Source organism: Carcharhinus amblyrhynchos, chromosome 15 (assembly GCF_965287045.1).
Source record: "Carcharhinus amblyrhynchos chromosome 15, sCarAmb.v2.hapA, whole genome shotgun sequence".
Lineage (NCBI taxonomy): Eukaryota > Metazoa > Chordata > Chondrichthyes > Carcharhiniformes > Carcharhinidae > Carcharhinus > Carcharhinus amblyrhynchos.
In genome coordinates, this window is record NC_137338.1 from 22,857,580 (window position 1) to 22,881,706 (window position 24,127).

At 42.1% G+C, this 24,127-nt stretch overlaps 1 protein-coding gene across 1 annotated transcript in view; it reads left to right on the forward strand.

Annotated features, from left to right (window-relative positions):
- The first annotated feature begins 5,464 nt into the window (after positions 1–5,464).
- Positions 5,465–24,127, forward strand: part of LOC145353150 (zinc finger protein 654-like) — a 48,612-nt gene continuing 29,949 nt past the window's right edge. The window contains exons 1-2 of the mRNA XM_080203588.1: positions 5,465–5,603; positions 19,984–20,129. Of these exons, the coding sequence (XP_080059714.1) occupies positions 5,478–5,603; positions 19,984–20,129 (272 nt within the window). The 5' untranslated portion in view covers positions 5,465–5,477. The remainder of the gene's footprint in view (positions 5,604–19,983; positions 20,130–24,127) is intronic.

The window sequence follows — 24,127 nt, forward strand, 5'->3', positions numbered from 1 at the left end:
ATTATGCCGTTCCCTGGCCCCTATAGACATTGCCCCACCCCCCACAACATTACTGACCCCCTTATCTCCCTCCCCCTTCACCACCCAGACCAAACGCAGGCCCCTCCCCCTATCCCCCCACCAATCTCAGGCAGAGTGACAGCGGACGCCCCGTTCACCCCACTGATCTCAGACAGAGTGATCCACCCTCCCCCAATGCCCTACCGATCTCAGGCTGAGTGGCAGCGGACCCCTTTCCCCCCTACTGATCTTAGGCAGAGTGATCCACCCTCCCCCATCCCCCACCGATCTCAGGCTGAGTTGGAGCAAACCTTTCCCCCCTACTGATCTCAGGCAGGGTGATCACCCTCCCCCTCCCCTCCACCACCCCCCCCCCCCCCCCACTGATCTCAGGCAGAGTGAACCACCAACCCCCACCCCACAACCCCAGATCTCCTGCACAAGGCCCCCTTCTCCTCCTGACTCCGATGGCTGTGTAACACCTCCTCCTCTCTCGTATGTCCCCAATCATTGAGGCACTAATCCACCAACTGCTCCCCCCCCACCCCATCAGCACACCTACAGCACACTTACCTGCCCCTCAATGCTAACAAGCAAAGTGCATGTAACTTGCTGGAATTCTCTGCCAAATTGCCTGCAGCTGATTTGCCCTAACGCTCTTTTACAAGCCATGAATCCATGCTTATGCTCTGCCAGAGCCTCTTGCCATCCGTATCTGTTCATAAATATTGTGAAAATGATGCTATAAAGTGGTGCAATCTTGCAATCCAAATGGCTTATGTAAACAGTGAATGTACTTCAAAAGTACTTTCTTAAAGTTTGTCCATTAGTGCCACAAGTAAACATACATTAATACTGCAACAACGTTATTGTGAAAATCCCCTGGTCTCCACGCACTGGCACCTGTTCGGATACACTGAGGGAGAATTTAACATAGCCAATGCACCGAACGAGCACGTCTTTTGAACTGTGGGAGGAAACCAGAGCATCTGGAGGAAACCCATGCAGACATGGGAAGAATGTGCAAACTTCACACAAACAGTAACCTTTCATCCCTGACATTGTGAGACAGCAGTGTCACTGTGCAACCCCCCCCCCCAGTGCAGACAAATGACGAAAGGTCATCTAAACTCAAAACTTTGGCTTATTCCTGTTTTATGCAAGTAATCTCACTAAAAATTTGATTTCCTGCAAAAATAAAGAACATATTGTCCAGGTTTCAGATCAAATTCAATCTGACTCTATCTCTGCATACTCTATGACTAGGAACATCAACCTTCCCCCCAACGTTATTCCCAGCTTTACTATTAGTCTAGGTTTGTGTATGGACTCAAAGAAACTCAATGTGTGAACTTTTGTGCCTTCTCTAATGGACATCAGAACCATGTGAGACTTTGCCTTGGATTTTTGAATTTTCTTATAGGTGCTGGGTTCATTCAATGAGCTTGGATGGACATGTAGAGGTGTCTGATGCAGCAGCCCTGCTCTGAACATTAACAAACTATCCCTAAATCTCATCACATACCTATAGCCACCAACCTCCATGCCATCTCATGTCCCCTTATGCCACTCATGCCACCTCACCCCTTCAAATCATCTGTACCCTCTCAGATCCCTCATGTCACCCCATTCCCCCAAATATCTTCCAAATGCACTCACCTAGTATGCATTGTTTATGATTATCAGGAGCTATGCAATAGTAATGGGATTTATTTTAAAATTGGTGTGAAAAAAACAAGCTAATTAAACTGTGAACTCAAAAACACTATCATTGATACTGAAAAATATTACTCCAGTATAATAAAAGGTCACCCCTTCAATGCCTGTTAGGTGTGTATACAAAGAAGAAACCACATCAAAGATGTAATCTGTTATTACAGTTCCCTAAAAGTTTCAATAATTCTTATATTAATAGACCATTTGATAAGCTGAAGTTATAATAGGCTTTTGAAACCCAGCCAAGTATTTGTAATGGCTACAGCATTCATAATGTTCCTCAGTGTCCCATATCCATTTTGAAGCAGGGTGTTGTTAATGAATATAGCAGGGAGCAGGAGCAGAGTTTCATTTTCAACTTTCGAAAACAGGGTTTTTTAATTAGTCAGAGCTATCAGTCCATTTAAAAATCACAGCATAAAACATGACAGCAGAGACTGATTGGACATGATTTGATATATTTTAATGCATTATGGCACTTTTGACAATTAGAATAGTATATTGCATGACAACAATTATGCAACACTGATCAAATGTAAGGGTCAACCTACCTTAGCAAGGCAGCTTCTTATGAAGAAAGTTGCAACAGCTTTATAACATCTTAATGTTTACTTTGCAAACAATGCATCCGGAATGATTGCAAATACCAAGCACAATCCTTTGACATTTCTGGAAAGATTTAAGGTCAAGAACACCAGATTATTTCATAGGACTCCCATGTTACAAGCATTTAATTTACAGATTGTACATGTTGCAGGTCATGAAAATATTATCATGGATGCTTTATCATGAGTTTAAAAGAAAAACATTTATATAAGATAGAAATGGTAGTGTTCAATGTTATGTATGAATAAAATTAGTATAAAATGTGAAACTCTAGATTAATGGACTACGGACCTAGTAACATAATCAATGTTTCAAAAAAAAAGCCACTTTTTCATGATGATGGTTCATTTTTTCTTAAGGGGGAGATGTTGTGAAGTTTGGTAGAGTAATAGTAGATTGGGAGGTAGGAAGTTAGAATTTGATGTTTGTAAGAATTATAAAGTTGTAAAATGCTAGGATAAAAAGCATTGTACGGTCGTGTTAAAGGGTGGTGCTTTTTCTGTGCTTAAAAAATGCAAGTACATAGGGGGCTCCAAACTGAAACATTTGTATTAAAAGGACAAGCAGCAATTTTTACCAAGACAACATTTGAATTTCACCAATCAATTTGAATCAGGTACTTAGATACCAAGAACCTATTAAATTTAAATCAGGTGGTTTTGACAACTAGGAACAATCCTACTGTGGGAAATATTATGTCTTCATGGATATAAAAGAAGGGGGCAGTGGAACAAAGACAGCAACCACCATCTGCCAGACAAAACGGTTCTCAGCTCTCAACTCTCTCTCTCTCGAGAATCGCTGGCTTTCATTGCTTCATCTCTGTCTTAAAGAAAACACCATCTAGATAGCAAAGGTACCAAAGGAGAAAGAAGTTTCAGACAGAAGAATCAACAGAGAAAGCCCAGAATATTCTGGAAGACACAAAACCTGGTTGAAATTTAGAGTGATTAAATTCTATTTTTGTTAATGAATGGGAATTGTATTTACTTGAACAGCATTCTATTAGAATCTTGTTTTATTCAGGAATAGTTAATAGAAGGGATTTATTCAGTTTATTAATAACTGAGTTAATTTGTTCATTGTTAATTAGATAAATAAACTGTTATGTGTTGAAGTTAGAGTGAGTGTCAAGGATTTATTTAACCACTAGGAGTTGCTGAAGAACAGGTCACACCATTTCACACACACTTTTAACAGATTATAAGGCAAGTTACTGCTCTTTGGGTGTTTTGGGCCTGGGCTCCTCCCTCTGTGACTGGATCCTTAACTTCCTAAGTCACAGGCCACAAGCAGTAAGGATAGGCAACAATACCTCCTCCATGATCATCTTCATCACAGGTGCCCCACAAGGCTGTGTTCTCAGACCCCTGCAATATTCCGTATACACCTATGGCTGCATGGCCAAATTCCCCTCCAACTCAGTTTTCAAGTTTGCTGATGATACCACTGTAGTAGGCCGGATCTCAAACAACAACAATTTCTTATGTTCTTATGTTATAAAGTACAGGAATGAGATAGAGAATCTGGTGAACTGGTGTGGCAAAAATAATCTCTCTCTCAATGTCAACAAACCCAAGAAGATTGTCATTGACTTCAGGAAGCATAGAAGAGAAAATGCCCCTGTTTACATCAATGGGGGCAAAGTGGAAAGGGTCGAGAGCTTCAAGATTTTAGGTGTCCAGGTCACCAACAACTTGTCCTGGAACCCTCATGTCAACACTATAGTTAAGAAAGCCCACCAACACCTCTACTTTCCCAGAAGACTAAGGAAATTTGGAATTTCAGTTATGACTCTCAACAACTTTTACAGATACACATTGAATGCACTCTTTTTGGCTGTATCACGGCTTGGTATGGCTTCTGCTCTGCCCAAGACCGCAAGAAACTACAAAAGGTCATGAATTAGCCCAATACATCACACAAACCAGCCTCCCATCCATTGACTCTGTCTACACTTCCCCTTGCCTTAGGAAAGTAGTCAGCATAATCAAGGACCTCACATACCCTGGACATGCTCTCTTCCACCTCCTTCCATCAGGAAAAAGATACAAAAGTCTGAGATTGCATACCAACTGACTCAAGAACAGCTTCTTCCCTGCTGACAGCAGACTTTTGAATGGATCTACCTTGCATTAAGTTGATCTTTCTCTACATCCTACCTATAACTGTAACATTCTGCATTCTCTTGTTTCCTTTTCTATGAACGGTACGCTCTGTCTGTATAGTGTGCAAGAAACAACACTTTGCATGCTAATACATGTAACAATAATAAATCAAATCAAAACAAATCAGTGTTAGTTTTCAGAGGGGAAATCAACTTCTGTTTTATAACAATTGGTAGCTAAAAATCAGGTCTTGCGTTGTTATGGATATATCAATATTTTAACAATATTCTAATATTGTTTTCTTTGTGATATAGTGTTTGCAAAAACTGTGGATGACCAGAGGCATACACGCATTTTGCTTGTCATCAGATCTGCTTGATTCAAATACTACTTTGCAACTTGCTGATAGCCATCTACTCTATTCAACACATGACTGGAAGGATGAAAACAGCTCCTAAGACTGAGGACAACAAAGTTGTGCTGGCAGATGAATAAACAAATAGAGGTGGTAGGAACGAGCATAGGAACTTAATTAAAATTAAAATTGCACTTTCATCCTTCTGCAATGCCAAATGAATTAAATTGAGAATTTTTTTTAGGTTACAGGTTAATGTAACTCAACACTCTGGGGCTCCAGCATGCTAACTCTTTCACCATGACTACAAGGCCCATTGTGCCAGCTAACCAAGGCCATTGGTGCCTTTTTTCCGGCGGCGGCTGGTGTCAATCGTGCTGTCAATCAAAAAAGCCGCGCCTGATCGCTCCTGTGACACATTGGCAACCATGGAGAATACAGGGGAGAGGAGTGCGCCTGCGTGGGCCTTTGGTTGTAATGGAATGCGCCTGCGTGCGTCGGTCGGCTTGTGGTAGTTCGTCTGGGAACGGGCGAATGGGTGCAATGCGCCTGCGTGTATGTGGAGTCGTCGTAGTGCGCCTGCGTGCATGTGGAGTCGTCGTAGTGCGCCTGCGTGCGTTGTGTTGGGGGGCCGAGGGCGTGATGACGCAAGCGCGTCGGCACGCTGGTACGCGCAGGTAGGGGTTAGAAGCATGGCGGAAGAAGAGGAGTTTGATGTAGGGACTCTGAGGAAAGAACTGGAATGGATAGAGAGCGAGCTGCGGATGTCCCTTGGCCAAGTCACCGCGTCCAACGAGTATTGCCTGAAGTTCTGTCGAGTGAGTGTGCCGTTCTGTCTGTGTTTTCTCTTGTTGGGGGAGGGGAGAGTGTGTGTGTGTGTGTTGTTGGGGCGGAATCCAAGAGTCTGGGAGTGAGAGCTTCTTGACAGCCCACCCTCCCTCCCCATTACATTGCAGAGTCAACGTTACTCCACAAAATGCGGATTGCTTCCCTTCGACTGGTTGCTTTCGCAGCCTATTCCCCTCCCCCACCCTTCACCCCAGGAGCTCAACTGTTGGGAGCTGGCGGATGATTTCTTCTTGGGGAAAACTTTTTATTTTGCGTCTGTGTATGGACATTGTTTGCTGAAGCTCGCTTCACGGTTGTGGACTGTGACAGTTTTCTCTCTGTTTGATGTAATGTTCGTTTTTGCGGGCCAGTCAGTTTTTAACTGTCATAGTTCAACCCCGATGGCGTCAACTAAAGTTTTTTTTTTGGCGAAAACATGACGGGTGTGCAATGCAAGTGAAGAATTATTGTTGCAGTGGTAGTTAAATAGAATCTGGTATTACAAGGGGCTTTAATAGCACGAATGAGGGCGGGGTTGGGGGGAGAAACTGAGTCCTTTGTATGACCAAACTGATCAACTTGCAGCAAAAATATGTGCAATTTGAAAACAACTGATCTTATTTGCTATTTAAATTTTACCACTTATTCTGTTGTGTCCTGATGTAAACCTAAAGCTTTACAAAAGCACGTCTTTTCTTCTGAAGTTGCAAAGTAATTTACAGGCCATGCATCCATGTTTATGCTGTGCCAGAGCCTCTCGCCATCTGTATCTATTCTAAATATTTTGAAAGTAATGCTATAAAGTGGTGCAATCTTGCAGTCCAAATGGCTTATGTCAACAGTGTACGTACTTCAAAAGTACTTTCTTAAAGCTTGTTTATTAGTGTCACAAGTAAACATACATTAATACTGCAACAACGTTATTGTGAAAATCCCCTGGTCTCTGTACACTGAGGGAGAATTTAACATAGCCAATGCACCTACCTGGCATGTTTTTTGGACTCTGGGAGGAAACCCATGCAGACATGGGAAGAATGTGCAAACTTCACACAGATAGTGACCCTTCATCCCTGATGTTGTGAGACAGCAGTGTCACTGTGCCACCCCCACAATGCAGACAAAAGTTTCAGTGGTTAGCAGGTGAACACTGAACTGGATTAAAGGGGGATAAAGAAATAAAAATGGAAATGCTCTTCAAGGCAGTTTGGAAGATTGCAAAGTAAATGTGTTGAGAACATGAGTTCCAAAAGGCAACATGGCAGTGTCAAGTATACAGGTGCACAGGAAATTTGAACTGCCTCATTTTACTTGATTACATTTTTGAGTTGCTGCAGTTATGGACAAATGGTGTTACTACTTTATAACCTTTGTAACATTTACTGATATAAAGTTGAATACAACAAATGTTTATACTTGTTACTTTTAATGATAGGAATAAGTAAAGCCATGCAGTAAATCTAATGTACACACATCTCTCTTGCTGAGCATTTTATGTTGGATGGATTTTGGCACTTGAATTCACAGCATCTGGTTGCTGCTCGTCTTCACACATATGCTAATGACACCTAACACTATCTTACCATCACCTCTCTCGATCTTTGTCTAAATTATAAGACTGCTTGTCTGACATTCAGTACCGAATAAGTAGAAATTTCCTCTAGTTTAAATAATGGGAAGACCAAAATCATTGTCTTTGGACCCCCACTACAAACTCCATTTCTTAGCCTCTGACTTCATTCTCCTGGCAACTGAGGCTGAACCAGACTGTTCACAACCTTAGTTTTGTATTTGATCCCCAGCTATGTCTGCGCCATTAATGCAGTAAGTAGTCTTACAATGCCAGGTTAAAGTCTAACAGATTCATTTGGTAGCATGAGATTTTGAAGCATTGCCCCTTTATCAGTGAGTGAAGAGTTTGGTTCACAAACAAGGCAAATATAGACACATTAAATTACAAGATAATGGTTGGAATGTGAGTCTTAACAGGTAATGAAGTCTTTACAGGTGCAGCCAATGATTTTGGACAGAGGGTCAAGCACAAGTTAAAGTGTGAATTGTCTCCAGCCAAGACAGTTAGTGAGATTTTGCAAGCCCAGGCAAGTCAAGAGGGTTACAGATAGTGTAACGTGAACTCACATCCCAGTTGAGGCCATCCTCGTGTGCAGAAGTTGGCTATCAGTTTCTGCTCAACAATTCTTTGTTGTTGTGAAGGCCACCTTGGAGACTGCTTACCCGAAGATCAGAGGCTGAATGCCCTTGACTGCTGAAGTGTTCCCGACAGGAAGGGAAGACTCTTGCCTGGTGATTGTTGAATGTGATCCATTCACCTGTTGTTGTAGCATCTGCACTGTCTCACCAATGTACCATGCCTCAGGACATCCTTTCCTGCAGTGTATCAGATAGACAAAGTTGGCCGAGTTGCAAGAGTATATACCGTGTGGATGGTGTTCTCGTGTGAGATGATAGCATCCATGTCAATGATCTGGCATGTCTTGCAGAGGTTGCTGTGGCAGGGTTGTGTGGTGTCGTGGTCACTGTTTTCCTCAAGGCTGGGTCGTTTGCTGCGGACAATGGTCTATTTGAAATTACGCGGTTGTTTGAAAGCAAGTAGTGGAGGTGTGGAGATGGCCTTGGCAAGATGTTTGCCTTCATTGATGATGTGTTGAAGGCTCCGGAGAAAATGATGTAACTTCTCTGGGGAAGTATTGGACGACGAAGGATACTCTGTCTGCCATATCCCTTGTTTGTCTTCTGAGGAGGTCTGTGTGCCATTACCAGCACAGCTTATTTCCACCTCCGCAATATCACCTGTCTTTGCCCCTGTGTCAGCTTCTCTGCTGCTGAAACCTACACTCATGACTCAGTTACCTTTAGATTTTTCTATTTCAGTGGACTCTGGCCAGCCTCCCAGGCCCTGTCACTGTAAACTTGAAATCATCCAAAACTGTTATCCTTGGCCTAACTCACATCCAGTCCCATTTACCCATCATTTCTGTGCTTAGTAATCTACATTGACTCTTGTTTAAATAACTTGATTTCAAAATTCTCATTCTTGTTTTTGTATTCCTCCATGACCTCACCTTTGCCTAATTCCGTAATCTCCTTCAAACCCACAACTGTCCAGGATCTTGGCACTCTTCCAATTCTGACCTCTTAAGCATCCTTGCTTTTAATTATTCAATCATCGGTGACTGTACCTTTTTAAGTTGAACTCAACTTCCTCACTAAACACCTCCATCTCTTTCTTTCTTTAAAATGCCCCTTAAAACATTTGACCAAGCTTTTGGCTACCTGCCTTAATATGAGTTGCTCAATTTTTGCTTTATTATGCATCTGTGAAGTACAGTTTTAATATGACAAAGACATTGTATTAATATAGATCATTGTGTTATAACTTATTTCTTTAGTTTAATTTTCCTAAATTAGATACGATAAATTAGATGTTGTAGATGTCATATGAGTTTTGCTATTAATCTGCCTTAATTAGACATCCTAAAATTTCATTGGCATAATCATTGCTCCTGTCAACAACTTGGTCTCTGCTGTCTCACAGCGCCAGGAACCTGGGTTCAATTCCCCACTTGGGTCACTATGCGGAGTCTGCACGATATTCCCCTATCTGTGTGGGTTTCCTCCGGCTGCTCCAGTTTCCTCCCACAGTCCAAAAGATGTGCTAGTTAGGTGTATTGACCGTGTTAAATTCTCCCTCAGTGTTCTTGAACAGGCGCTGGAGTCTGGCGACGAGGGCATTTTCAGTTATTTCATTGCCTTCTTAATGTAAGCCTGCTCGTGACAATAAATAAACTTAACATTTGGGATTGCCCTACCTTGTCGAGCGAATTTATTTTTGAGAGTAGGGAACTTAAATTACGGATGGCTTTTGGTTAGATATTCAAATATTATGTGACAGAATTAAATGGTACAGTTGGTTGTGCAGCTATTGGGCTTTATTTCTTCCATACAAATTGATGTATTGATTGTGATGGAGAGCTGTATCACCAAACTATTGAGCCAAGACTTAGACAACTGCTCATGGGTGTGTAATAGTCCAGAGGCTTTGAATATTGCATGGATTAACATCTATTGAAAGTTTAGCTATTGTCACAAGTAGGCTTGCATTAATACTGCAATGAAGTTACTGTGAAAATCGTTTGAAAATATAATAAAGCAAATATTTATTATGTGTGCTGTATAGCATCATAGTCATGGAATCCTACAATATAGAAGGAGGCCATTTGGCCAATCGAGTCTGCACCAACCACAATCCTACCCAGACCCTATCCCCTTAACCCCATGCATTTACCCTAACTAGTCCCTCTGACAATATAGCACAGCCAATCCACCTAACCTGCACATCTTTGATCTGTGAGAAGAAACCGGAGCACCTGGAGGAAATCCACGCAGGCACGGAGAGAATGTGTAAACTCCCCACATTCAGTGACCCAAGCCAGGAATCGAACCTGTGCCACCATGCTGCACTATGTGAGACGATTTTCCCCTGCTTGTTTTTTTTTGTGGGTGCTTGCCTTTCAGTGGTTCAATGCTCGATACAGCAATTGTTTTGTGATCTTAACTGTGAATTATGCATATCTAATATAATTTGCTTATGATGGCTCCAAGCCTGTTTCAGATGGGGATGGCATGGTGGCACAGTGGTTAGCACTGCTGCCTCACAGCGCCAGGGACTCAGGTTCGATTCCCAGCTTGGGTCACTGCCTGTGCATAGTTTGTATGTTCTTTCTGTATTTGAGTGGGTTTCCTCCCACTGTCTGAAAGATGTGCTGGTTAGGTGCGTTGGCCATGCTAAATTCCTCCTCAGTGTACCTGAACAGGTTCCGGAGTGTGGCAGCTAGGGAATAGTAACTTCACTGCCATGTGAATGTAAGCGTACTTCATAAATCATAGTAACACTGCAATGCAGAAAGAAGCCATTTGGCCCATCAAGTCTGCACCGACCACAATCCCACCCAAGCCCTACTCCCACATCTCGACACAATTACCCACTAATCCCTCTAACCTACACGTCTCAGGACACTAAGGAGCAACTTTAGCATGGCCAATCAACCTAACCCACACATCTTTGGACTGTGGAAGGAAACCGGAGCACCCAAGGAAACCCATGCAGACAGAAGGAGAATATGCAAACTCCACACAAACAGTGACCAAGCCAGGAATTGAACCCAGGCCCCTGGAGCTATGAAGCAGCAGTGCTAACCACTGTGCTACTGTGCCGCCCATAACTTGTGACTAACAAATAAACTTTATTTTGAGGTATACTTGAATTGAGGAAAGTGTAAAACGAAGTAGAAAGACTAAATTTCAAAAATAGAGGTTGTTAGCAACAAAGGCAAAAAACCTGACTAGTTGCTTTGAGTAACGAAAATTAGAAGTTTTTTTCAAATGAGCGAAACATTCAAAATTAACTGGAGCAATAAAAGTAATGTAAATCCAGTTGTACAATAAATGTAGAATGGGTAATGTAAACATAACCATGAGACTGTCATGAATGCATCTATAAGAAATATCTATTTGGCTAGATTTGGGAAAAATTGCTTTACCACATAAAGGAAGGGAAGAAATACCTGTTTACTCTAGAACACCTTCACACAAGGTGTAGGAAGTTGGGTGTCATTAAGGTGAAAGGAAATCTACTGATGACAAGGAAGGACAAATCACAGAACCTGGTTCTGCCCAACAGGTGTAATGCAAGAAAATGTAGAAATCCAGCAAATGGAAAGAACCAGAAAAGTATGCAAATAAGGGATGCGAAAGAAGTGGTGGGGGGGGGGGGGGGGAGAGGGCGGGGAGACATTTCAAAATATAGTCAGTGTGAGGTAATATAGGCCCCTTAAAGACAGATGTGGCTATAGTGAACGATAAGGAAATAGTTAACTCATTAATCATTTGTGTCCTTTTTTGATTTAATTTATTATTGTCACATGTATTCGCATACAATGAAAAGTATTGTTTCTTGCGCACTACAGAGACAGAGCATACCATTCGGAGAGAAGGAAACAAGAGAGTGCAGAAGTGTAGTGTTACAGTTTTAGGTAGGGTGTAAAGAAAGATCAACTTAAGCGAGGTAGGTCCATTCAAGAGCTTGACAGTAACAGGGATGAAGTTGCTCTTGGGTTGGCTGGTACGTGACCTCTGACTTTTGGACCTTTTTCCCGGCGGAAGAAGGTGGAAGAGAAAATGTCCAGGGTATGTAGAATCCTTGATTATGCTGGTTGCTTTGCTGAGGCAGCAGGAAGTGTAGACAGTGTCAGTGGATGAGCGGCTGGTTTGCATGATGGTCTGGGCTACATTCATGACCTTTTATAATTTCTTGCAGTCTGTCTAGCAGATGTAAAGAATAAGATACCAGCTTTACAAAGGAACCTAAAAATATGTCAAGAGCAAATTGTTTGATTCAATGCAAGTTTTTTTGTTGAAAGTAATGAAAATAATAGGATTTTAATATAGCTGAATCTTCATGACCTGATCCCTTCCAATCCAAGGCATTGGAAGAAACAGAGGAAGGAATTGAAACTGTGTTGGGTGTACTTTTGCAAAGTTTTCTGGATTGAGAATATGTTTGTCTTAATAGCAAATACTATTCCATTATTTCTGAAGTGGTAGAGGGGTAAGAGCAATTACAGATTTGTTAATTTCATTGCAATTGTGGAAAAGTTACTGGAATCTGTCACCATGAACCGAGTAATGGAACTATATTAAATTTAGAAATAGACTATTTGGCCTATTGAGTCTGCTCCACCAGTCAGAAATATCATGGCTGATTCTATTATGTTAACTCCACTTTCCTGCTTGTTCCCCATAACCCTTGGCCCCCTTGTAGGTTAGAAATCTCTCTCAATAAGCCTTGAATATATTTGATATCCTAGCCTTTACTGCTGTATCTGGGAGAGAATTCCAAAAGCCAACAACCCTCTGTAAAGAAATGACTCCTCATCTCTGGCTTAAATGAGAGATGCCTGATTTTGAACCTATATCCCATGTTCTAGATTCCCCCATTTGGAAGCAAGATGCTCCCAGCCTCCATTCTGTAAAGCCTCCTCAGGCTCTTGTATGTTTCAATACGATCACCTTTCGTCCTTCTAAACCTTAATGAGGATACTCTCAAACTGTTTGTTTTTTTCCTCCTAAGATAAGCCCTTCATCCCAGAAATCAGAATTGCTTCCAATGTAAAAATCTCCTTTTTAAGTTAGGAGACCCAAACTGCATGCACCTCTCCTGGTGCGGTCTCATTGATGCCTGTACAGGTGTAGCGAGACTTTTACACTACATCCCTTTACGATAAAAGCCAACATTCCATTTCCCTTTCTAATTGCTTGCTATACCTATACACTAACTAATATTCATGTACAAGGACATCAGATGCCTCTGTACTGTAGCATCCTAACAAAGAGGGCAGCTTTATATTTTCTTGCATACTCCATCTGCCAAATTTTTGCTCGCTTAACCCATTTGTAACCCTTTGCAGTAGCAATGTTGGCTGATATAATATATAGTGACCTAGAGGGAATTATAGCAGGGGACAAGTTCAAAGTTTGCAGATGGTATGAAACTTTAAAGTATTGTAAATGGTGAGGAGCACAGTGCAAAACTACAAAAGGGCATAGACAAGTGGACAAGTAGGTGGCAGAAGTTGTTCAGTGTGGAGAGAAGTATGAGGTGATGCATTTTGGTAGAACATGGAGAACCTTATAAAATAAGGAGTACAGTTGTTAAGGGGTGTGGGAGCAGAGGAACTGGGTTTTTATTTGCATAGATCATTGAAGGTGGCATGACAGGCAGAGAGAGCTGTTAATAAAACGCGTGGTGTCCTAGGCTTTATTAATATGAGCATAGAATATAAGAACAAGGAGGTTATGCTGACCTTATACAAGACACTCATTGGACGTGAGATGGAGTATTGTGCACTGTCCTGGGAGCCACATAACAGGAAGGATGTTTTAAAGCATTGGAGTGTGTAGAAGAGGTTTACATGAATGGTCCCAGAGATGAAAAACTTTAGTATTGAGGATAGATTGCAGAGGTTGGGCCTGTTCTCCTTGGTGAAAAGAATAAGAAGAGATTAGATATCAATGCTCAAAATCATGAGGGGGATGGACAGAACAGATAAAGAGAAACTGCTTCTGCTGGTAAAAGGTGCCCAGATTCAAGTAATTTACAAAAGAAGAAAATGCGATGTGAGGAAAATGTTTTTCCGGGTCTGGAATGCTCTACTTGGAATTGTGGTGGAAGCAGTTAAGAGGTCAATGGATGATTACTCGAATAGAAACAATGCACAAATGTATGGGGAAAAGGCAGGAAAACAGCACTAAGCCATAATGCTCATTATGGAGAGCCAGTGCAGACATGATAGTCCTTTTGTGCTGTAACAATTCTGTGATGCTTATAGTCTCCCAGCAACTTGCTTTTCCACCTATCTTTGCATCATCAGTTAACTTATCCATCATACTGTTAGTCCTGTCATCCAAGTCAACAGTATAAATTGCAGATTAAAAATGGCCTATTTATCTTATAAGTTAGCCAATCCTAAATTGATGCTAATCATCCCCAAGAGCACTTGCCTTGACAGTAACTTTTTACATGACATCATATCAAATACTGTTTGAATATCTAAATGCACCACATCTACTGGCAGCACTTTATCCATTCTTACTACAGTTTAAAATAACTTTAATAAATTTGACTAACATGATTTGACAAACCGTGTTGATTTGGCCTGATTATATAATTTTCTTAATGTTCTGCTGCTTACGACCTCCTTAATGATGGATTCTAGCATTTTCCGGATGAAATGTTGGACCAACTGGCCCATGATTTCCTGCTGTCTTTCTTTTTTGAGTATAGTTTTAAACACCTGTTCACCAAGGAGAACAGGCCCAACCTCTGCAATCTATCCTCAATACTAAAGTTTTTCATTCCTGGGACCATTCATGTAAACTTCTTCTGCACACTCCAATGCTTTAAAACATCCTTCCTGTTATAATAAGAACACAAGAAATAGGAGCAGGAGTAGGCCATCTGGCCCTTCGAGCCTGCCCCGCCATTCAATAAGATCATGGCTGATCTGTCGTGGCTCAGTTCCACATTCCCGCCCTCTCCCCATAACCCTTAATCCCCTCTCTTATCAAAAACCCATCAACCCGCGTCTTAAAAATATTTAGTGAGGTAGCCTCCACCGGGCAGAGAATTCCAGAGATTCACCACCCTTTAAGTGAAGAAGTTCTTCCTCAACTCCGTTCTAAACCGCCCCCCCTTTATCTTGAGGCTGTGCCCCTAGTCCTACTGTCCTTTCTGAGCGGGAAGAGTCTCTCCACCTCTATCCTATCCATCCCATTCATCATCATATACGTCTCAATGAGATCTCCCCTCATTCTTCTAAACTCTAACGAGTACAAGCCTAGTTTATTCAGCGTCTCCTCATAGCTCAACCCCCTCAACTCCGGTATCAGCCTAGTAAACCTCCTCTGCACTCCCTCCAAGGCCAAAATATCCTTGCGTAAGTACGGCGCCCAAAACTGCACACTACTCCAGCTGCGGCCTCACCAATGCCCTATGTAGCCGCAGCAAGACCTCCCTACTTTTATATTCAATCCCCCTCGCTATGAAGGCCAGCATCCCATTCGCCTTCCTGACCACCTGCTGTACCTGCAAGCTGGGTTTTTGCGACTCATGCACAAGGACCCCGAGGTCCCTCTGCACCGTCGCCTGCTGCAGTTTTTCTCCACGTAAGTAATAATCCTTCCTACCATTCTTCCTACCAAAGTGGACAACCTCACATTTCCCAACATTAAATTCCATTTGCCAGTTCCTGGCCCATTCGCCCAGCCTATCTAGATCCTTCTGCAGACTCTCCACACCCTGCGCGCAATTTGCCATTCCACCAATCTTGGTGTCATCAGCAAATTTCGACACCATACACTCGGTTCCCTCCTCCAGATCATCTATATAAATGGTAAATAGCTGAGGCCCCAGCACCGACCCCTGAGGCACTCCACTAGTCACCAACTGCCAATCCGAATAGCACCCATTGACCCCCACTCTCTGCCTCCTATTTGACAACCAGTCCTCTATCCACGCTAACACCCTACCCCCAACTCCATGTCCCCTGACCTTCTGCAATAACCTCTTGTGAGGTACCTTGTCAAACGCCTTCTGAAAATCAGGAAAGACCACATCCACCGGCTGTCCTCTATCCACTGCCCTAGACACATCTTCATAGAACTCCGGTAAATTTGTCAGACACGACTTCCCCTTAACGAAACCATGCTGCATCTGCTGTATCAAGCAGTTCCCTCAAGATGCCTCGCTATTTCCTCCTTGATGACGGATTCTAACATTTTACCTACAACAGACGTTAAACTAACCGGCCTATAATTCCCTGCCTTTTGCCTGGCACCCTTCTTAAACAACGGCGTAACATTAGCCGTTTTCCAATCTTCCGGCACTTCCCCGGAATCCAGCGACGTCTGGAAAATAACCACCAAGGCATCCACTATCACCTCCGCAGTTTCTTTCAGAACCCTCGGATGCATTCCATCCGGTCCTGGGGACTTGTCCACAATCAGCCCCTCCATTATGTGGCTCCCAGAACTGTGCACAATACTACATCTCCCGTCCAATGAGTGTCTTGTATAAGGTCAGCATAACCTCCTTGTTCTTGTTTTTTGAATGTAATTGAATAATTACATTTGCAGTTTTCCAATCTACTGAGAGCTTTCCAGAAATCTAAGGAATTTTAGGTTATTTACCACCAGTGCATCCACTATCTTTGCAACTACTTTTTTTAAGATCCCTGAATGTAGGCCACCTGGTCCAGGGGACTTGTCAGCCAACAATCGCATTCATTTTTCCTAATTTTTTCTCTGATGGTGATTGCTTTGAAAGGCCTTGGATCACTGTCTGTCTGGAATTTGCAATTCTCTCCAGGTCTGGCTCTGCTAAAATTCATGGACGTTAGGTTGAAATTGCCCCTTGGTATGAGGGAGCTTAGCACGGTAAATACATGGGGCTACAGGAGTAAGACCTGGGTGGGATTATTATTGGTGCCGTTTTGATGGACCAAATGGTCTCCATCTGCATTGTAGGAATTCTATGATTCAAGTTCCTCCCTCTTTTGCCCCTTGATTTTCTACTTTCCTTGGGATGCTTTGTTTCTTTTACTGAAAAAATATGAACTGATCAGAATTACGAATTTCTGATAGGTTGTGTCTGACTAATCTAATTTTTTTGAGGAAGTCATTGTGGTGGGTCGGGAGAATGTCTGTTAAAGTCTGCTTTGGGAGTCATTTATAAAGTTTCATATTATTAGCAAGAGGACAGTGCACACATTGGAGGTAAACTTGAGTGTCACTAATGGGGGATGAAGGTAATGTACCTTGATTAATGAATGTGACAAGTGGTTCCTCGAGGACTTGGAACCTCGGCTTGTATTGTATAATGATTCGGATGAAGGAATAAGGAAGTTGTATGTTCAAATTATATTGTATAATTATATAATAATTGTATAGGAGGGAACTGGAGGTTACAAAAGGACTTGGGTTAAATGTGTGCCGAAGAAGTAATCCAGAAGAATGGTGAAATGTGAGCATTTATTTCGAGGGAATTGGTTAGAAAGGTGAAGAAATCATGCTTCAGTTTTATACACCTTGGCCATACACTACAGAGTCTGGTGTATTGCATTCATTTTTGGGCACTACAGCTCAGGAAGGCTATAGTGCCCTTGCTGCTGATGCTTACAAGGATTAAATTGAGGGCAGGTTGCATTAATATGTATAGACATTCCCTTGAGTTTGGAAGATTTGAGTGATCTAGTCAAGGTGTTCAAATTGAGAAAGATTATTTAGAAATCAGGAATCTCTTCTTCACACACATGATGGAAATTTGAAACGTTGTAGGTGCTGGTGCTGAATCAACTGAAATTTTCATAGCTGAGACTGATTATTATATAAGGGTGTTGACGGAATTCATAGAGTCTTACTGTACAGTAGGAGGCCATTCAGCCCATAGAGTCTGCATCAATCACAATCCCACCCAGGCCCTATTCCCAAAGCCCCAATGCATTTACTGTAGCTAGTCCCCTTGACACTAAAGGGCAATTTAAGCATGGCTAATCAACCTAACCCACTCATCTTTGGACTGTGGGAGGAAACCGGAGCACCCAGAGGAAACCAGGGCACACACGGGGAGAATGTGCAAACTCCACACAGACAGTGACCCAAGTTGGGAATCGAACCTGGGTTCCTGGTGCTGTGAGGCAGCAGTGCTAACCACTTTGCCACCGTGCTACCCCGGTAGAGATACAGGTAGAAATCAACCATGAGTTGACAAAATAGTTGAACAGGCTTGAAGGCTGAATGGCCTATCCTGTTCTCATCTTCACAAAGTGGCAGGTGGCATATACTTTGGGAAATGTGAAGTTATTCACTTCAGTTGTAAGAATAAAAAAGCAAAATACTTAGTTCAAATGTGAGAAACTTCGAAGTGTTGATGCTCAAAGAAACTTGAATATGCTTGTGCAAGGAATGCAGAAAGTTATCATGCAGGTGCAGCAAACAATTGGAAGGCAAATTGCAATTTGGCCTTTATTGCAAGGGGATTGGAGTGTAAGAATAAAGAAGTCTTGCTACAGTTGTACAGGTTTTTTGAGACAGCGTCTAAAGTGGTGTGTGCAGTTTGGTCTCCACACAAAGATATATTTGTACTGGAGGCAGTGCAACAAGGGTTCACCCAATTGGTTCCTGCTTTGAGAGGTTTGTTCGATGATGAGAAGCTGAATAAATTGGGCTTCTGTTCTCTGGAATTCGTAAGAATAAGGGGTGATCTCACTGAAACCTACAAAATTCTGAAGCAGTTTGATAGGGCGGACACTGAGATTGTTTCCACTGGTGTGGGGAATCTAAAACACTGGCACGGTCTCAGGATAACGGGCTGATCATTTAGGACTGAGCTGAGGAGAAATTTCTTCACTCAGAGTTGTGAATTTTTGGAATTCTCTACCCCAGAAGGTTGTGGATGCTCCATCGTTGAATACATTTAAGGCTGGAATAGACAGATTTTTAGTCTCAGAATTACAGTATCTTAAAGGATTGATGGAAAAATTGAGTTGGCCCAAAAAGCAGAGTGGGCTTAATGGGCTGTGTGGTCTACTCCTTTTTTTTGTAATTTTTTTTACAGTTTTCAAGGTTGCGTTCAATTTCAGAGGATTAAGGGTGGCAAATGCTGACAGTTTCACTTTCATTACCACAGCAACATCCAGGTCGTTGTATTTCCCCAATGATTGGTGGATTGGCATTGCTAAATTGCCACAGTGTCCAAAGATGTGTAGGTTAAGTGGATTAGGCATGGTAAATGTGTGGGGTTACAAGGATGGTGGTGTGGGGTAAGGCGACTAAAGTTTGTTTATTTATTAGTCACAAGTAAGGTTTACATTAACACTAGAATGAAGTTACTGTGAATTTTCTCTAGTCGCTAATTCTGGCGTCTGTTTGGGTCAGTGCACCTAACCAGCACATCTTTCGGATTGTGGGAGGAAACCGGAGCGCACTCCAGTGTGCAAACTCCATACAGACAATGTCCCAAGCTGGGAATTGAACCTGGGTCCCTGGCGCTGTGAAGCCGCAGTGCTAACCACTGCCACCATGGGTGCTGGGTAAGGTGTTTTTTAGGAGAGTTGGTGCAGATTGATGTGCCAAAGAGCCTCCCTTTGCACAGTAGGGATTCGCTGGTTCGAATGTTTTAGTGATACCAATGACACCAAGTATTTTATTATCTATCCCTCGTCATCCTGAAGTTATTAAAAGTATGTCCCATATTGTGGGATGAGTCATCTATAGGTATCAGGTAGTGGTTGGTTTTCCTGATCTAGCAAATTCCATGGCTATTTAGAGTGCCAGTCCAAGTTGTCAGATCACTTAATGGAATCTGAAGCCCAAATTTGTGGTGGTCTAAGTGTTAATTATAATTTTTAGGCATAGTACACCTCTGTTACTTAAAAGTCCTTGAGTGATTTTTTTTCAAAAATATCAACAAAACAAATAATTTGTTCCTCCATCTTGTCAAAAAATCTACAACACCTGAATCAGAGCTTTCCAGGTACTCTATGGGGTCCTCATAGAGTGACTTTGTACCTTTGCTAGATTTTCTTATATTTTCCAAAACTATCAGAATCAGCCCTCTTTCACTACATTTTGAGCAGAACTGTCAAATTTAGTTTTGTATTAAAGATGTTGAAAATTTAGATATTGTTGCAAAAAGCCTAGGGAACTTGTGATTGGCTAATTGGCAGCTGAAGTGTTGAAACTTATCACTTTTGAATCCTACATCAGTAGTTAACCTTCAGTCTTTCTTTCAAACAGGTAACCGAATGGCATGCTGGGAGATGGCAGGTGCCTTTGCCACTAGTTCATGTGCTTAAAAGTGCTATTTGCTGTTTTACCAAAGCAAGACCGCTTCTCGCTCCAGAATGTGAACATGTCCAATATGTCTTGAGCCGGCTGGCTTTGTAAGTAGCTGCTTTTTTATTCATTTTTAACATCTCAATGTTTTAAAGATAATTGGGCCATTAGTTGATTCTGAGTAAGATACAGCAAGAAATTTAAGAAGACAAATGGAATGTTGACTTTAATTGCACAGAGGGTGGAATATAAAAGTAGGGGAATTTTGGTACAGCTGGTACAGGGCATTGGTGCAACCAGACCTAGAAAACACTACAGTTTTGGGCTCCTTTATAGGATACACCTGAAATGGAAGCAGTACATAGAAGCTTGACTAGACAGATTTGATTGGATTTATTATTGTCACGTGTTAGTATACAATGAAAAGTATTGATTCTTGCATGCATGCATACAGACAAATCATACTGTACATAGGGAAGGAAAGGAGAGAGTGCAGAATGAAGTGTTGAAATCACAGCTAGGATGTACAGAATAATCAACATAATGCAAGATAGGTCCATTTAGAAGCCTTGTAGCAATAGGGAAGAAGCTGTTTTTGAATTAGTTGGTACATGTCCTCAGACTTTTGTGTCTTTTTCCCAATGGAAAAAGGTGGAAGAGAGAGTGTCCATGATGTGTGGGGTCCTGAATTATAGTGGCTGCTTTTCTGAGGCAGCAGGAAGTGTAGATAGAGTCAATGGCTGGAAGGCTGGTTTGAGGGATCTACTGGGTTTCATTCGTGACACTTTGTAGTTTATTGCTGTCTTGGACAGAGCAGAAGCCATACCAAGCTGCGATACAACCAGAAAGAATGATTTTTGTGGTGCTTCTGCAGAAGTTACTGAGAGCTATCGCAAACATGCTAGATTTTTTGTCTCCTGAGAAACAAGAGGCATAAGGGGGCTTTCTTAATGATAGCATCCACGTAGAGGGACCAGAACAGGTTGTAGGTGATCTGGATATGTAGAAACTTGAAGCTCTCGACCATTTCTACCTTGTCCCTGTCGATGTAGACAGGAGCATGTCCTCCACTATGCTTTGAATTGATGCCTATCTCCTTCATTTTGGTGACATTGAGAGATTGTTGTCGTTGCACCTGTCACCAGATTCTCTATCTCTTTCCTGTATTCTTTCTCATTATTGAGATCTGATCCACAACAGTGGTGTCATCAGCAAATTTGAAAATCGAGTTGGAGGGGAATTTGGCCATACAGTTAGAAGTGTACAAGGAGTATAGTAAGGGACTAAGGACACAGCCTTGTGGAGCATCGGTGCTGAGGATGACCGCTGAGGAGGTGTTGTTGCCTATCCTTACAGACTGCGGTATGAGAGTTTGGAAGTCTAGGATCCAGTTGCAGAGGGAGGAACCTAGCCCCAGACCATGAAGTTTAGAGATGAGTCTCATAGGAATAATGGTGTTAAAGACTGAGCTGTCATCTATGAATAGGAATCTGATCTAAGCATCTGTTATCTAGGTGTTCCAGGGTTTAGTGTAGGCCCAGGGAGTTGGAGTCGACTGTGGACCTGTTGCAGTGATGGGTGAACTGTAGTGGACCAAGGCCGCCTGGGAGGCAGGAATTGATTTGTACTATGATTAACCTTTCAAAGCACTTAATAATAATGGATGTCAGAGCCATTGGATGATAGTCGTTAAGGCATGCTACCTGGCTTTTCTTTGGTACCAGGATGATGTCATCTTCTTGAAGCAGGTAGGGACCTCAGATTGATATAAAGTGAGGTTGAAGATGTCAGCAAATACCCCCGCCAGCTGGTCCATGCAGGACCCAAGTGCTTATCTGGGTACCTCTTCTGGACCATTTGCTTTCCATGGGTTGAGAAGGCTGCTCTGATGTTGGCAGTGGTGACCTCAGATTCAGGTTTATCCAAGGCTTCTGGGACTTAGGGCATGTTCTTGCTGACCTTTTGCTCAAAACAGGTCTAGAATGAGCACATCAGGAAGGGGTGCATTGGAGCCCGAGATATTATCTGCCTTCATCTTGTAGCCTGTTATGTCTTGCAGACCTTGCCATAGTTGGCGGGAGTCTGTGAGGCTAGCTTGGGATTCTAGCATGATGAATCGTTGTGGATCATATCTGGCTTTCTTGTATAGGTCAGAGTTACCTGACTTGGATGCCTCAGGCCTGGACTTCAGCAGGCGGTGGATATCCCTGTTCATCCATAGTTTCTGGTTGCGAAATACATGGATTTGCTTCTTTGGCACACAGTCTTCTACACACTTACTAATGAAATAGTGGCATACTAGTTCTTAATACTTTTAAAATATTGACCAGTCCGCTGACTCCAAGCAATCCCGTAGGAGATCATCTGATTCCTCAGACCAACATTGCATGACTTTCCAATGGATCCTCCTGTTTCAGTTTTTGTTTGTAAGCTGGGAGTGGGAGCACAGCTGATTCCTGAGATGAAGGGATTGCCTTATGCAAGTTTGAGCAGGTTGGGGCTATACTCATTGCAGTTTTGAAGAATGGGAGGTAATCTTATGGAAACGTGTAAGATTCTAAGGGGGCTTTACAGAGGAGATGATAGAATGTTCCCTTCATGGGTTAATCTAGAAATAGGAGCATAGTTTAAAAATAAGGGATCTCCTGTTTAGACAATGATGAGGAGGAATTTCCTCTCTGGGGTTTGTGAATCATTAGAATTCTCTTTTCCAGAGAGCAGTGGAGGCTGAGTATCGAATGTATTCAAGGCTGAGTTAGATGGATTTTTGATTCACAAAGAAGTAGACGTAAGGCCCTGATCTTTATGAATGTCAGAACAGGCACAAGGGGCTGAATAGAGGGATTTCTTAGATCTTATTAAAACTGCTATCAACAAATGCAGCCATTTTATTGTATGTGTTGAGCGTAATACCCTCTTGTCTGCAGACAATTTTGTGGATTTCACAAAAGCAGTCCATGAACCTGTGTTGGCGTGTGTTCAGTGATCTGTTCGTCAGTTAAATTTACACAGGTCTTTTTGGTACTAGCGTTTAACATACTTACCCAAGCAATTGCTTTGGCATGGATCATGTCTGATAGGACTGTTGCTCAGCCTCTTTGTGCTGTTTTTCATTGTCTAAGTGGAGGTGAGTAGGAGTTGGGATCTGGTTGCATTTTTTTTTACTTCATTCTTTTTCTGTTTTTGGTGAAGTATCAATTCTTTGTCATAGTGACATATAAGCTTGCTGTTTGAGAACCTGAATTAGGATTATATTCACTGGAGTTCATAAAAATGAGGGGAGATCTCAGAGCAACCTATAAAATTCTAACCGGACTAGACAGAGCAGATGCAGGAAGGACGGTCCCAATAGTGGGGTATCCAGAATCAATGGTCATAGTCTAATTATATGGGATAAATATTTTAGGATCGGGATGAGGAGAAATTTCTTCAGCTGGAGTAATGAGTCTGCAGAATTCACTACCACAGAAAGCAGTTGAGGCCAAAACATTGTCTGTTTTCAAGAAGGATGTAGATGTAGCTCATGGGGTAAAATGATATTTACGTTATTTGTGTCACGTGTACGGAGGGGGGGGATGCAGTGAAAAGTATTGTTTCTTGTGTACTAAACAGGCAAAAAGTACATGGGGAGGAGGAAAGGATTAGGTGCAGAATATGGAATTGCAGTTATAGGTAGTGAAGAGAAAGATCAGCTTGATATATGATGGGACCATTCAAAAGTCTGATGAAGAGTCTTCAAAAGAGCATTATTAGAAAGTTTAGGAGAGTTCAGTTTTTTAAAGCATAGAACAGAAGTAAACGATGAAACTAGAGAGTGTGCTGTGGACAGCTTGCAGGAAGTTGCCTAGCTCTGGCACCTTTTTTTTAAAGTTGGGGAGGGGGCAAAGCAGGATCAGGTTATTGAGTTGGATGATCAGCTCTGATCATAATGAGTGGCAGAGCAGGTTCAATGGCCTACTCCTCCTATTTTCTATGTTTCGTGATTGTAATGACAGCAAAGATAACAAGTTTTGCTGTCGTTAAAACTGCATAATTAAAGTTGGTATATTGTGATAATACTGTTAGTTCCCTTCCATAATCATATTGAAAATCCTGTTTTTTAGAA